The sequence below is a fragment of the Cucurbita maxima genome, unplaced genomic scaffold (assembly GCF_002738345.1).
Source record: "Cucurbita maxima cultivar Rimu unplaced genomic scaffold, Cmax_1.0 Cma_Scf00021, whole genome shotgun sequence".
NCBI lineage: Eukaryota > Viridiplantae > Streptophyta > Magnoliopsida > Cucurbitales > Cucurbitaceae > Cucurbita > Cucurbita maxima.
Window position 1 is genome coordinate 3,032,627 of NW_019272037.1, and position 12,922 is coordinate 3,045,548.

Here is a 12,922-nt window from a genome sequence, read left to right on the forward strand (position 1 = left end):
TTTTTTTTTTTTTTTTTTTTTTTTTTTTTTTTTTTTTTTTTTTTTTTTTTTTTTTTTTTTTTTTTTTTTTGTTTTGTTGATAGAGAAAGCGAATCATTACCACTTGAATTGTGACTTCTGTGATTTTATATTTTTCCTTCCAGAGGGATAAGGTTGAAAAGTTGCTGAAGGAAGGAGATCCAAGTCATGTCATCATTTGTGACCATCTCAAAAAGGTATACCGAGGAAAGGATGGGAACCCTGAGAAGTTTGCAGTTAGGGGACTATCTCTTGCTTTGCTTCGAGGAGAATGCTTTGGAATGCTAGGTCCTAATGGTGCAGGAAAGACCTCCTTTATCAGTATGGTGAGCTGAAATCTCCCCTTCAATAGTGATTGTCGTTTGTCTCCCTTCTTTCCTTGGACTTCTATGTTTTTAAATAACTTTCTGATTGTCAACGAATCCCACCACATATCTGGTGTGGACGTAGATGTTCCTGTTTTTCTTGTAAATTTTACTCACACGAGGATCCGTTTTCAGATGATTGGTCTTATAAAACCCACCGCTGGAACAGCCTTTGTCGAAGGTCTGGACATAAGGACCGAGATGGATGGCATATATGCAAGCATGGGTGTTTGTCCACAGCATGAGTAAGCTTATTTATGGCTGGACTTACTTTATGCTGACCCTTAACTTGAGCTTCCTTATGTTTTTATTTTTGGGGACCATGTAGCCTGTTATGGGAAACCTTGACAGGAAGGGAGCACCTACTCTTTTATGGCAGACTGAAGAATTTAAAAGATTCTGCTTTAATACAAGTAAGCATAATATTAAACTGAAATCATCATGCGAGTTCATGGTATAGATCCAATATCTTCATATTGCACTAACTCTTAGAAAGTGACGCATGCAAAGAATGAAACAGTTCTTTTTTGTAACAACAATGGAAAATGCATTAGAAAAAGAAATTTTGTGTCGTCCTCATTGCTTTTTAATTGCTTCAGGCAGTGGAAGAATCTCTCAAGGGGGTCAACCTCTTCCATGGAGGAGTAGCGGATAAACAAGCTGGGGAGTACAGTGGAGGTATGAAGAGGAGGCTTAGTGTTGCTATTTCACTGATTGGAGATCCTAAAGTAATGTATCGATCTGTTTCATTCTAATATGTCAAGGCCCTTTCTATATCTGAAAACACCATTAAAAACTTCGCGAAGGTTGTTTATATGGATGAGCCAAGCACCGGCCTAGATCCAGCTTCAAGAAAAAGTTTATGGAATCTTGTGAAGCGTGCGAAGCAAGATCGAGCAATCATCCTTACTAGTATGTTTCCTTCGTTTCCCAGTCTCATTTTGCATTTAATCACTTGACCCGAAATTTAATCTCTGAACTTTAAGGTTTGTGTACATTTAATCCTTAAACTTTCAAAGTTAAAAATTTAGTACCTAAGCACATTTTTTAAGATTTAAGAACGGAATAGATACAGACCTAAATGTTCAAGACTAAACTTATAATTTAACCTCATAGAAATACTAAGATTTTTCTCGCTCACTATTTTTGTTTAACTTCTCCATGTTTAGTTATCATTTGTTCATTTACATTATTGGAATTATGGCAGATTTTGTATTAATAGCGGCTCATTATTCCGTTGTTCTTTCTGATTATATTGAATATTGAAAAAACTTGTACCATCAGCTCATTCTATGGAAGAGGCGGAAGTCTTGTGCGATCGGATAGGAATTTTTGCAGATGGAAGCCTTCAGTGTATTGGAAATCCAAAAGAGGTAACTTGATTAATCTCTGAGCGGTCGATAATGTAACTTTGGCCATTAAACCTTTTTACCTGTTCTTCTTTTCCTCAATATATTTGGTAGAACTCAAGTGGGATTTTGACGGTATCGAGGAACAAGTACAAGAATAAGGAAAGAAAAAAAATCAAAATCTACCATTCTCCTCCCATCAACCCGACAAATCCCTTCTAGTTTGATTTCCCTGAGTAACTTCCTAGATTCCCTTTATCTTCCAACTTCCTTCCAAATATATTATTCCTTTCTTGCACCCTCTTCCCGTTTCTTTCACATTTGCTTTTCCATCCGATTTGCAGTCAACTTTGGAGAAGGAAAAAAGAATGCTTTTCTTATAAACAAAGAAAACACACACACACACACACGTCGGAGGATGTACGTTTTCGACCACTTTGTTGGATAGTTTTGGGGTAGCTACAAACCATTTTAGTGCCTCAGTTCATCCTAGAGAGTGTTCATGAAATAGGATTTTCTGTATCTTGATTACATGCAACCAAGGTTTTGCTTATTTTTTTACCCTCTGCTGTGATGTGAATCGCTTTAATATGCATTGCATTATATCCTTTTGGGACTGTATATAAGTAATTTATCAAATTGGCAATCTTTGGACAGCTTAAAGCCAGATATGGTGGGGCTTATGTATTGACGATGACAACATCCCCTGCTCATGAGGGAGATGTTGAGAACATGGTGAAGCGTTTGGCCCCTGGAGCTAGCAAGATATACCGCTTATCTGGAACCCAAAAATTTGAGCTTCCAAAACACCAGGTTCGGATTGCAGATGTGTTCCAAGCAGTGGAAAATGCCAAAAGCAGGTTTGCAGTATTGGCTTGGGGTTTGGCTGACACCACTTTAGAGGATGTGTTTATCAAAGTTGCTAATGGCGCCGAGTCATCAGATACGCTTTCTTGATTTCTTGTTGCTTTCTCTCCTTTAAATTAAAAGAATAGAGCTTGAATTTGTACACAAACTGAATCATTTAATTGAATCTAATACACTATTGATTGTTTGAATTGTTGTTCCTGAAATATTTATATGAAGATTGTTACTATATGATGGTTTTCTGACTAAAGCAGCTAGCACTAACTCCAAGAACAACCAAAAAAGTCCAACTTTTAAGATCTTTTAAAGCCGATTGCAGCAATTAGAGTTCAATTTATGTATCATGTTGGCTGGTGCACCTAAAAGTTAGGTAAACACTTGACTTTTTATGGCTTTCATTCCTATCTGTGTTTGAATCCTAAATTTATTGCTCTGTTTGTCTCTCTTGTCAGAAAAATTAGGAAAAGAACAGTTTTTTAAAGAGAAAAAAAGACCACCAGACTTTGTTAGCAGACCTTACCGTAGAACATCTTTCAGAGTTCTCCAGAACAGTTGAGAATCATACCAAAGAAACAGAAGAAAAGGGTAATCTTGGTGTCAAGAATGGTAGAGAATCATTACAGAAAAACAGAATAAGAAACAAGAAACAGAGATAAGCAATTGATCAGAAATGTGGGTTTCATTCATAAACCTTCCAAGGCATGTTTGAAAATAGGAATCATCCAAAAAGGGGGGAAAACCCAATAAAGAACAGTAAATATATTACAGAACGGCCAAGACTATCAGAACCAAAACAGAGCTTCATTCCTCTTCCAATGGCATCTGAAACCGACACAAGGGGCAGCGGTTGCTGAGTTGCAGCCATTTGTGAATACAATTTCGATGGTAAATATGTAAACAAGGCATTCGAAGTGCATCAATTTCAGACCCAACTGAAACGATATCATCCAAACAAATCACACAATCACTCAAAGCCCCATTCATTTCAACTCTCTCCATTTCCTGAATCGAAGCTCTACTCGCCCGGCGCGACCCAGTTCCCATAATGGTGTCCGACCCATAACTCGAGTCCTCCATGGCCTCCTCAGGCAGCACCAGCTCGACGACCATGGGAATGGTGCGGGAGAGAGCGTTAGTGGGTTCGGTTGCAATTCCGCGGGCGCTAATGGAAATCTGCTGAATGAAAAAGGGTTGAAGATGGTAAGGCACATTGGTTTCGGATAGCATAGTGGAAATTGCGGACCAAGAGAAGGAATCTTGAGTTAAAACGTCACATCTTTGCCTGAAATTCTTGTAACGAAGAGTGCTGATGATTTGGTCGCCTTGAGTTGCATATGAGGAGACATAGAAATCGATGAAGAACTCAGGGGATTCAGAAGAAGAAGAAGAAAAAGAACAATGAGTTTCAGAGAAGTCTTGGGGCTGCCAAACCTCGCAGTGGAGGCCGGAGACGGCGGCGGCGGCGGCGGCGGTGGACATTGATTTTTTTTCTGTTAATTGGAGAAATTTTGGTGATGATATAAAAAAAAGGAAGGAATTTTAAATTGGGGTTTTGGGATTGGAAGGAATCGAGAGATGGAGTAATAGGGAAGTAATGGCGTGGCTTTGAAGCTAAGAAAGAGTAGTAAGGCTTCCCATTTCTTTTACTTGTTGGATTTTTATTTTTTATTTTTTTTCTTTATTATATATATATATATATATATATATATATATATATATATATATATATATGTTTGGTTTAGTTTAACTAACTTCTTTCTCTTAATAAATATATAAATATTTTAACTAACTTATTGGATTTGGTGTAGTTCCAATGTTTTAATTATAACATAACATCTCTTTAATTATAATTAACACAATAATTAGAAACCAAAACTTTAACTATAAAAACTAAATTATTAACTTAACAATCTTACAAATCATTTATGATTATCATTTGCTTCTCTCTGTCCGTGATTGGTCAATGAACAGAGACAATAAAAACCAAAACTTTGGTTGGTTGGGTTGTCTGCAACATAAGAAATGATGCTGCCAATGATATTTTTAAGGTTTGATTGCCAAAGCATAAATGTCTGGAAAAAATGGCATCTTTTAAAGCAACTCTCTTAATCACTGTTTGCTACTCATTATTTGCATCCCTTCTATGTGAAGGTTTAGTGTTATCTTCTCTCTGCAAAATTTATTATAGCAGCTGCCCAACATTTTTCCCACCTCCATTTCATCTCAAAAAACCAAACAAATTTAACTGATTTGCTGTCGTTTGCAGAATAGAAACATTGATCGAGCTCGTTCTCTTCGGTCAGAATATTGGCCTCTTTGCCCTATCCAAGTTATAGTTGAAGATGAGTTGAGAATTTCGACTGCTACAGTCCACCAACCGAACGTGCCTAAGTAAAAAAAATATTTATTTACTTGGGTCATTAATAAAAACGTGATCCATCTCTTCTCAAAGGTCCCTACAATTTTCATTTGGATGGTAATGGAGAGCTCGCTTTTGGTGTATGTCTCAGCGGGGACTTCGGCCCCGGACTGTTTAATCTTTGGTTATCGACATGCTTAACCAGGGGGAGCTCTTCGAGAGAAGATAGAACTTCGGACATCTGTGGTCGTAATTTTGCCTCCCGAATGCATTGCAATGCAAGTACTGTAGTCATGTACGCAGCTTTTTGAGGGTATTGGCCCTCTAACTTCGTGTCCATTATCCGAAATAACTTGCGTTTATCAGCCAAGTACGGTCTCGCCCATTCCACAAGATTCTGTTCGATACCAACTTTAGTTTTATCAACAGCACGACGTCCTGAAAGAAGCTCCAGCAGTACAACCCCAAAGCTATACACATCACACTTAGCTGTTAACCTACCTGCAATTGGAAGCATAGAGATTTATCCATCAGAAGTGTGTAGACAGATTTCATGCTCAGTAGTTGCTAATCTTATTCTAGTAGCTACAAAACTTCTCAAGGATTTGCCAACCAATTCACTTCAAGAGAAAAGGCATCAAAGATTTCCCTTGAGAAGATTTATTATAATTAGATTTCATCTACCAGACAAACGAGCATATTCGAAATTTAGCGATAGATCGAAACAGAAGATGGAGAAAAAAACGTTGAATTACCAAGTTGGTATCTCAATGTATCTATCATGATCTAGAATGCACATATCCTACCGTAATTCCACATATCATGAGACTGAGATGAAGGACAAACCGGTGGCAATATATTCTGGAGCGGCATAGCCTTGAGTACCCATAACTTGAGTGGACACATGAGTCCTATCACCAGTTGGGCCTGCTTTTGCCAAACCAAAATCTGAAAGTTTTGCATTGAATTCCTGTGTACAGACAGATGAACTTAGAGGGAAGGGCAACGAAATAAAGGTGTAACAGAACTCTTTGCCATGAAGCACTTAAATGACATACTGAATCTAAAAGGATGTTCGATGCTTTGAAATCGCGATAGATAACTGGTTCTTCTGAGTCGTGCAGAAAGGAAAGCCCTCGAGCAGCACCGATAGCAACTTTGATCCTTATTGCCCATGAAAGTGGTCGCGCACCCCCTGCCAATGTCATTGCACATTCAAGAACATAGGTTTAGAACCTAATTAATGAGTAAAAACATTGCCACAAAAAGGTTGATGACTGCAGCAGGGTTACAGTTAGAGTTGGCCAAAACATTACTTACTTCTAAATAGATGATTTTCGAGGCTGCCTTTGGACATATACTCATAGACTAAAAGTCGGCTGTCCCCATCAAGGCAGAACCCGATTAGTTTAACCAGATTCGGATGATGAAGCTGACCGAGGTAGTTAACTTCGGACTGCAATCAATAGCAACCTGATTTATAAAGCAAATCGAGCCAGAAAGATTACGAGGACGTGTAAAAATAAAGAGCGAAGTACCAGCCATTCCTTGTGTCCTTGAAAGCCTTCAGGTTTAAGCTTCTTCACTGCAACAACCATTCCAGCTCCAGGTCTCACAGCTTCTAGTGTATGTTCATCAATCCATCCTTTGTAAACATGACCAAAACCTCCTTCTCCAATTAGACTGTCAGGGCGGAAGTTTTTAGTAGCATTCCTAAGCTCACTGTATGTGAAGGCTTTCAGATTTGGAGACAGCAATATTTCACCTTCGGATCTATGAGCTTGAAGACCTCTAGATGGCGTACTCCCGCCAAGGGATGGAGCTCTCAAAGAAGCAGATGAATGACCTTTCCTATTATGTTTTTTTGGTTCTTCTGCACGGGATAAGAGTGACAACGATTACAATGGCTGAATAGTGAAGTATGCGCACGGGCAACTAAACTAATCCTATTTAGCTGACAGGCAGCAATTGATATAGAAGTTCAAAGAACAATATTTCAGCTGTTTCATTAACGAGCACATAGATCCCTTGAGCAAATCCTGTCTTTTACACTTAGCCACAAGCCAAAACTTCTATAAGATTTCTCCAAAATTCCACAGCTTACTATAACTTAGCTTCGGTTTAATATTCATATAGATTGTCGAAAGATCCCACCTTGAAAAAACGAAAAGATCTCACTATCTTTATATGATATACAAGGGTTACTTCTCTTATTACCAATGCATTTAGAGATGGAACCTAATCTTTATCGAATAAGGTATTAGAGCACATAAAGCCCAAGCGGGTATTCGGTCCAAAAAATTGGGATCCGACGTAAGAATGGTGAACCCGAAAAGGCACCATCTTATGGAGACATCTTGAAGATTTTATATCACAAAAATGAAGAGACCTCACTATCGATATAAGATATACGTGGGTTACTCTTCTCGTTGTCCTTTGGTTTTGGAATGGAACTCTGTATATTGAACCCGACCCTATGTTTATCTAATACAGATAAACTAGGGAGATAGTAGCAGACTCTTACAGAACACCATCGCCATTCATTCGTCCGACAGCCAACATCTATCAGCCTCCCGGGCAATGCCCTTACCACTCATTGTGATCTTCAAACCAACTCCAGTTTGTTCCACCCAATTTTTATCATCATACCATAATCTCTAGTGCATTTCACATCAGGCTCATGATCAATATGAACTCTCATAGTGACTAGAAAAGTAATTGTTCCATGTCCCCTTAGACTACATTCATAAAATGAAAATACTAAACCAATTTACTCCAAAAGTAATTTTCAAAATGGAAACATAAAATCTTCACCCGCCAGTTCATACATCTATCACTTTACAAGACACGATAGATTGTGTTCAATTTACACAAACAATTTTAACTTGAACAGAAATCCACTTGACCCTAAATACAGAACAATTCTTCATGGGCTTCATAAGTAGAGCACTGAGATCTCAGTGCCATGGATAGTGTACTCACTCAACTTACAAAGCTAAGAAACACAACATGGATTTGGGAGTATCGAAAGCGCAGTACAATACCCAATAATGTAAAGTTCAAAGGAGGTAGCAAGAGAAAGTAAACCTTAAGATGGATTTGAACAAGCTACAAAATGTCGAAAAAGGAGAAGAAAATCCCTATAACCCTTTCATTCAACCAAACCCATTTCGCAACACACCCAGACAAAATTCCCAGAAAGTTTATCCAAAAAAAAACCCAAAAGAAACGAACCCATCACGAAAAAAAAGGAGAAAAGGAGAAAAAAGAAAGGAGTCCATGGAATCGACAATGAAAATGAAACAGGGGAAAGGAATTACCAGAATTAGGGAAGGAGTTGAGGGAGTTATCCACCTTAGAGCAAGCTTTTTCGAGGCAATTACCCATTGAAAAAGAGAGGGAAAGTAAGAAGAAAGCAACAAAAGAACTACGAAAAGCTCTGAAACTTTGCAGAGAAGCTCGAATCGTTGTATTGGCGCTCCTCTTCGAGCATCTGGTTCTGCTCTTCTTCTCTCAGTAATCGAGATTAGCATCAAATATGAATCAAAATACAAGAAAATACCACACCCTTTTTTAATTAAAATAAAATACATTTTGTTAAAAGAAACAGAGACAGACAGCGACGCTGGGAGAAAATTCGATTGTTAAAACAGAAAAGGTGAGGGGTGAGAATGTTGATGTCAAAAATGACCAATTGCTAACGTGTAAGTACGATAATACACCGAACCGGACCGGACCGGAGAAAATAAACTCCGTTAAATCCTGTTTTTACCAAACTACCCCCGGCTTTAATTATATTTTTAGAAAGTTAATTAAGTTTCCTTAAATAAAACTCAAGTTTACTACAAAAGGTGTGAAATTTTTTACTTTTATTGGTATCTTAACCATTTATTAATGTATTTATTATTGATTGTAATTAAATCCAATAATAATTGTATTAATGTAATTTCTAAAAATATAAATTTTAATATGGATACAAAAAAATATAGATGATTTAATTTTTGTGTGGTGAAGTTTGGTAGACATCACGATGGTTGAATTAATTTGAAATTAATAATGATAATGTAATGTACCTTAAAAATGAGGATATTTAATGAAGTGTGTACCTAAAACATTGCTTTATTTAAATCTATAAAGTATCAAACAAGATAAGAGCACACCCAAATTAAAGCCCATTTTATATAATTTCCCTAAAGCACTAACTCATTGCCTCAATTATTTCATTCAATTCAAATATCTACGATCTATCCGTAATTATTTGGTCGGTTTTATTCGAAAAAGGAGAGTACTGAATTAGAGAATTAAATTTATGTGAGATTCCACAATAATTGGGGAGCTTAACAACGTAATGGGTCAGAGCGGACAATATCTGCTAATGGTGAACTTGGGTTGTTACAAATAGTATAAGAGCTAGACATTGAGCGGTGTACCAGCGTTTCGTGTGAAAATCTCTCCCCCTAAAAGATGTGTTTTAAAATCGTGAAGTTGACGGTAATGATCGCACTTGATCACAACGTAGTTTATTGGGACGATTCACACACCCAATTGAGCTCGGTCACTTTAGCCACAAATTCCCTCTATCCATAGGAAGAAAAGAGAAAAAGAACTCATGAGGGAGATCCACACCAACCATCAAGAGCATTATAACCTATGTTGCTTCATTCAATGATATTAGCTGATTTCTTGTCACAATCCCCAACCAAAATCTCAACTATTTCCCTCCTCTCTTCCACTCTAAGCTATGCAAAAGGATTGAAATTTGGGATTGAATCACCAACCCCTTTAATACCCATTTTCCAAATCCCAAACCCACTTCACTTCAACCATTAATGAGGCATAAAACACACCCTATTCATCAATTTCTCAACCTCAAAACCCTTCTTTTAGCTCTCTTTCTTTCATTTTTCCTCATCTTCCTTATCAAAGCTAACATCTTTGACTCACCCACACAAAACCCATCTTCAAAGTTGCAATCTTTTTCACCAAAAACCACAAAAAATTGCTCCCTATCTTCTTGCAACAACATCCCTCGTGTGTCAGTTGGCGCTTAAGGGACTGCCCGAGGAAGTGTATGAGGTGGATGCACCGACAGGGTACTACGACGAGGCACTGGGGAGGATGACGGCGATTTATACGGCGGGGGAATTACGGACTAGTTTGTGCATGATGTGAATAGGGAAGTGGAAGATAAGTTTTCGATGGAGTTCTTGTGTGAAGGTTATCTGGAGCCCTCGAACGAAGTACACTATAGAACCTCCCCTGAGACCTATAGAGCCTTCGAACAATCTTTTGTTAATCGAGTCTCAACTTCTTCTCTGGAGCCATTGAACAAAGTACCCATTTGTTTGACACTTGAGTCACTTTTAACTACACATTCGAGTCTCACAACTTCTTTGTTCAACGCTTGAGATAGCGTTCGTTCCTTATAAACTCATGACATAAAATTCACATCTTTGAGTTCGTGATCAATAATATATATATGTTAAAGACTCATACATCAACTTTAGTCTCTAGACAAGTTAATTGGTTAAGATATTGTGCTAGCTCACTCATTCATCTTCCCATTAATCCTCTTGTTACACACAAAGTCAAGATTATAAAGCACAAACAGCATAACCACAAAGCACAAGAAAACCAGCAACGGCCCACAAATCCAAAGCACCAATGGGAGAGCCGAATAGAAGAGTCTATTTCCAATGGTGTTCAAAACACAGCCTTTCTCCAAAATGTTGACCAAATGCTGCTCTGTCAGCACGGACAAGGGCTGCAATGGGGCGCTGATCAGAAGCCCGCCTAGGTTCATGAACCTGATCGACAAACTGTGGAAGAAGAATGAGAAGATGAATATGGTTAGGATTGTTATAAACTTCAGAGCCGCTGTGAACTCCCCGTGGGCACCGTAGACGGCATTGGTCAGCGGCTTTTTGATGCTGTAGGTGCTGCTGAGGACGCGGCGAGCCCGGCGCACAGGAGAATCGAGGTGGTGGCCATCAAAATTGAACCCAGTATCATGTTCCTCAGGGTTTGAACTACAAGGATGTTCTTGTCGGAGTAACACACCTTAAACTATACTTATCTTTTGTAAGTATCCAAATCCACCCGATATTGTCTTCTTTGGGCTTTTCCTTTCGAACTTCTCCTCAAAGCTTTAAAACGCGTCTGCTAGGAGAAGGTTTCCACATCCTTATAAATGGTGTGTTGTTCTCCTCCCCAACCAATATGGGACATTCACACACGCTGTTATTTAAACCTAAATAAATATTTTGGCAAGAATTTTAAATTTGAATACAAAATTCTTATTCTAAACTACCTTAACCTAACTTTTTACCATATACCATATACTTCTATAATATATTCCCTTTTAAACTTATGTGTGACGTATTATCCTTGCAAGGGTATAAATCGGGAAATCGTCCAAAATTTTATTGTGAGATCTCACATTGGCGGGAGAGGAGAACTAAACATTTCTTACAAGGGTGTGGAAACCTATTAGTAAAAGACGTGTTTTAAAACTGTGAGGCTGATGACAATACGTAATGGGTCAAAGCGGACAATATCTATTGAACTGTTACATATGATCAAATGGTATCAAATAGACATCAGACGGTGTTCCAGCAAAGACATTGGACCTCCCAAAACCATGAGGCTAAGCGCGATACATAACGGGTCAAAATGGGTGGGACCCGTATTCACATTCCCAAACTAAAATCAAATTTGAATATATAATCCTTTTCTATAAACTCCTTATTCAAGATATGAAACTCATCGATCTCGTCGGTAAAAACAAACAACCAACTAAACAAATGATGCAGAGTTGGATGAAATACCTTGAGCATGGCGGAGATCTAGAGGCGGCGGACGGTGGCAGTAACTCCGATGAAGGTGGCGAGTGGCTGAGTTTTAACCTTGTACCATAACCATGCATGATAGGTGAATGTGAGGAGAAGACCAAGAGGAACAAATATGGCGTCCAAATAATAGTTCTTCCATTCCATTGAATTAGCTTTCTTCTTCTTCTTCTGTAATTCTCTCCGAGGCTGTGGCTGATTCTTCTCATCTTTGATTCAAATAAATATTGTGGAATGATCATTTTGTCTCATTTACCAAATTTTTTATTCTTCCCTTTTCCACTTTAGTCCTCCCTTTAGTTAATCATGGATTTGTATACTTTCCCAACTGCGCCCATCTAGATCTACCTTCGCTTTTCAAATCTCTAAACCAAATGTGTAAAAGGGTGAACGGCAAGAGAGTCACTCGAGTTGAATCATTTCTCCGATGAGGGGCAGGCCCAAGTTGAGCATCACCATGGAGATGTATTCTTTACTTATAAGTCCATGATCAACTACTTAATTCGTGGAAATGAGACTCCTTTTCCAACAATTCTCAACGATCCTCTCGAACAAAATACATCATAGAGCCTCCCTTGAGACCTGTAGAGCCCTTGAACAACCTTATCTTAATCAAGACTCATATTCCTTCTCTAGAGCCTTCGAAAAAAGTACATCATTTGTTCAACACTTGAGTCACCTTTTTAACTACACCTTTGAAACTCACAACTTCTTTGTTCGATATTTAAGGATTCTATTGACATGACTAAGTAAGCTTATGATCAACCCGTTAATTAGTCAATGTGAGTCTCCTTTCCCAACCACCTTGAATAGTTTAAACATTGCTTACGATGAAAAAGTTTGAATTTTTAATGTAGCAACCTGAGTTGGGTCCATAGAAATCCATCATGAATCACGTTGTTGAGCTAAGTACAATAACAATTCTCAACTATTGTCGTCGACAGTGCACGGAGACAAAAAACAAAGCTTTCCCCTTTAATAATCACTCACTTTAACCCCAAAAAAAGATGTGTTTGTTATATTATTCGCGAGGATTTGGACACTTTATGAATTAAAAATGCAAATCAATCTGACGTTGGCAGTGGAGATTGGCGAATAATGTGCATACAACACATC

General features: G+C 38.1%; 3 protein-coding genes and 1 pseudogene across 6 annotated transcripts in view; 1 reads left to right on the forward strand and 3 right to left on the reverse strand.

Moving 5' to 3' along the window:
* LOC111495633 (ABC transporter A family member 7-like) overlaps positions 1–2,969 on the forward strand; it is a 9,023-nt gene extending 6,054 nt beyond the window's left edge. Inside the window, exons 12-18 of one of the 3 annotated variants that reach the window (XM_023145748.1) lie at positions 144–344; positions 519–628; positions 712–796; positions 983–1,111; positions 1,190–1,295; positions 1,668–1,756; positions 2,390–2,969. In XM_023145748.1, coding sequence (XP_023001516.1) covers positions 144–344; positions 519–628; positions 712–796; positions 983–1,111; positions 1,190–1,295; positions 1,668–1,756; positions 2,390–2,689 — 1,020 coding nt within the window. In that variant the 3' untranslated portion in view covers positions 2,690–2,969. Of the gene's footprint in view, positions 1–143; positions 345–518; positions 629–711; positions 797–982; positions 1,112–1,147; positions 1,296–1,667; positions 1,757–2,389 lie in introns of those variants that run through there. The other 2 variants (XR_002720333.1, XM_023145749.1) reach the window with 2 other exon arrangements.
* Positions 2,970–3,259: 290 nt separating this feature from the next.
* Positions 3,260–4,114, reverse strand: LOC111495638. Its single transcript, XM_023145755.1, has one exon. It carries the CDS (start codon positions 4,076–4,078, stop codon positions 3,401–3,403), a length of 678 nt encoding a protein of 225 aa, XP_023001523.1. The 5' UTR covers positions 4,079–4,114; the 3' UTR covers positions 3,260–3,400.
* Positions 4,115–4,791: 677 nt separating this feature from the next.
* On the reverse strand, positions 4,792–8,648 carry LOC111495635 (probable serine/threonine-protein kinase PBL3). Of its 2 annotated transcripts, none has more exons than XM_023145752.1 (6): positions 8,279–8,648; positions 6,497–6,831; positions 6,279–6,414; positions 6,017–6,153; positions 5,805–5,928; positions 4,792–5,459 (listed from the first exon to the last, which is right to left on the reverse strand). In XM_023145752.1, exons 1-6 carry the CDS (start codon positions 8,343–8,345, stop codon positions 5,065–5,067), a joined length of 1,194 nt encoding a protein of 397 aa, XP_023001520.1. In that variant the 5' UTR covers positions 8,346–8,648; the 3' UTR covers positions 4,792–5,064. The 2 variants fall into 2 exon arrangements, with proteins under 2 accessions (XP_023001520.1, XP_023001521.1); XM_023145753.1 differs by lacking the exon at positions 8,279–8,648 and adding an exon at positions 8,003–8,025.
* Positions 8,649–10,436: 1,788 nt separating this feature from the next.
* Positions 10,437–11,296, reverse strand: LOC111495728 (annotated as a pseudogene).
* Positions 11,297–12,922: the final 1,626 nt, after the last annotated feature.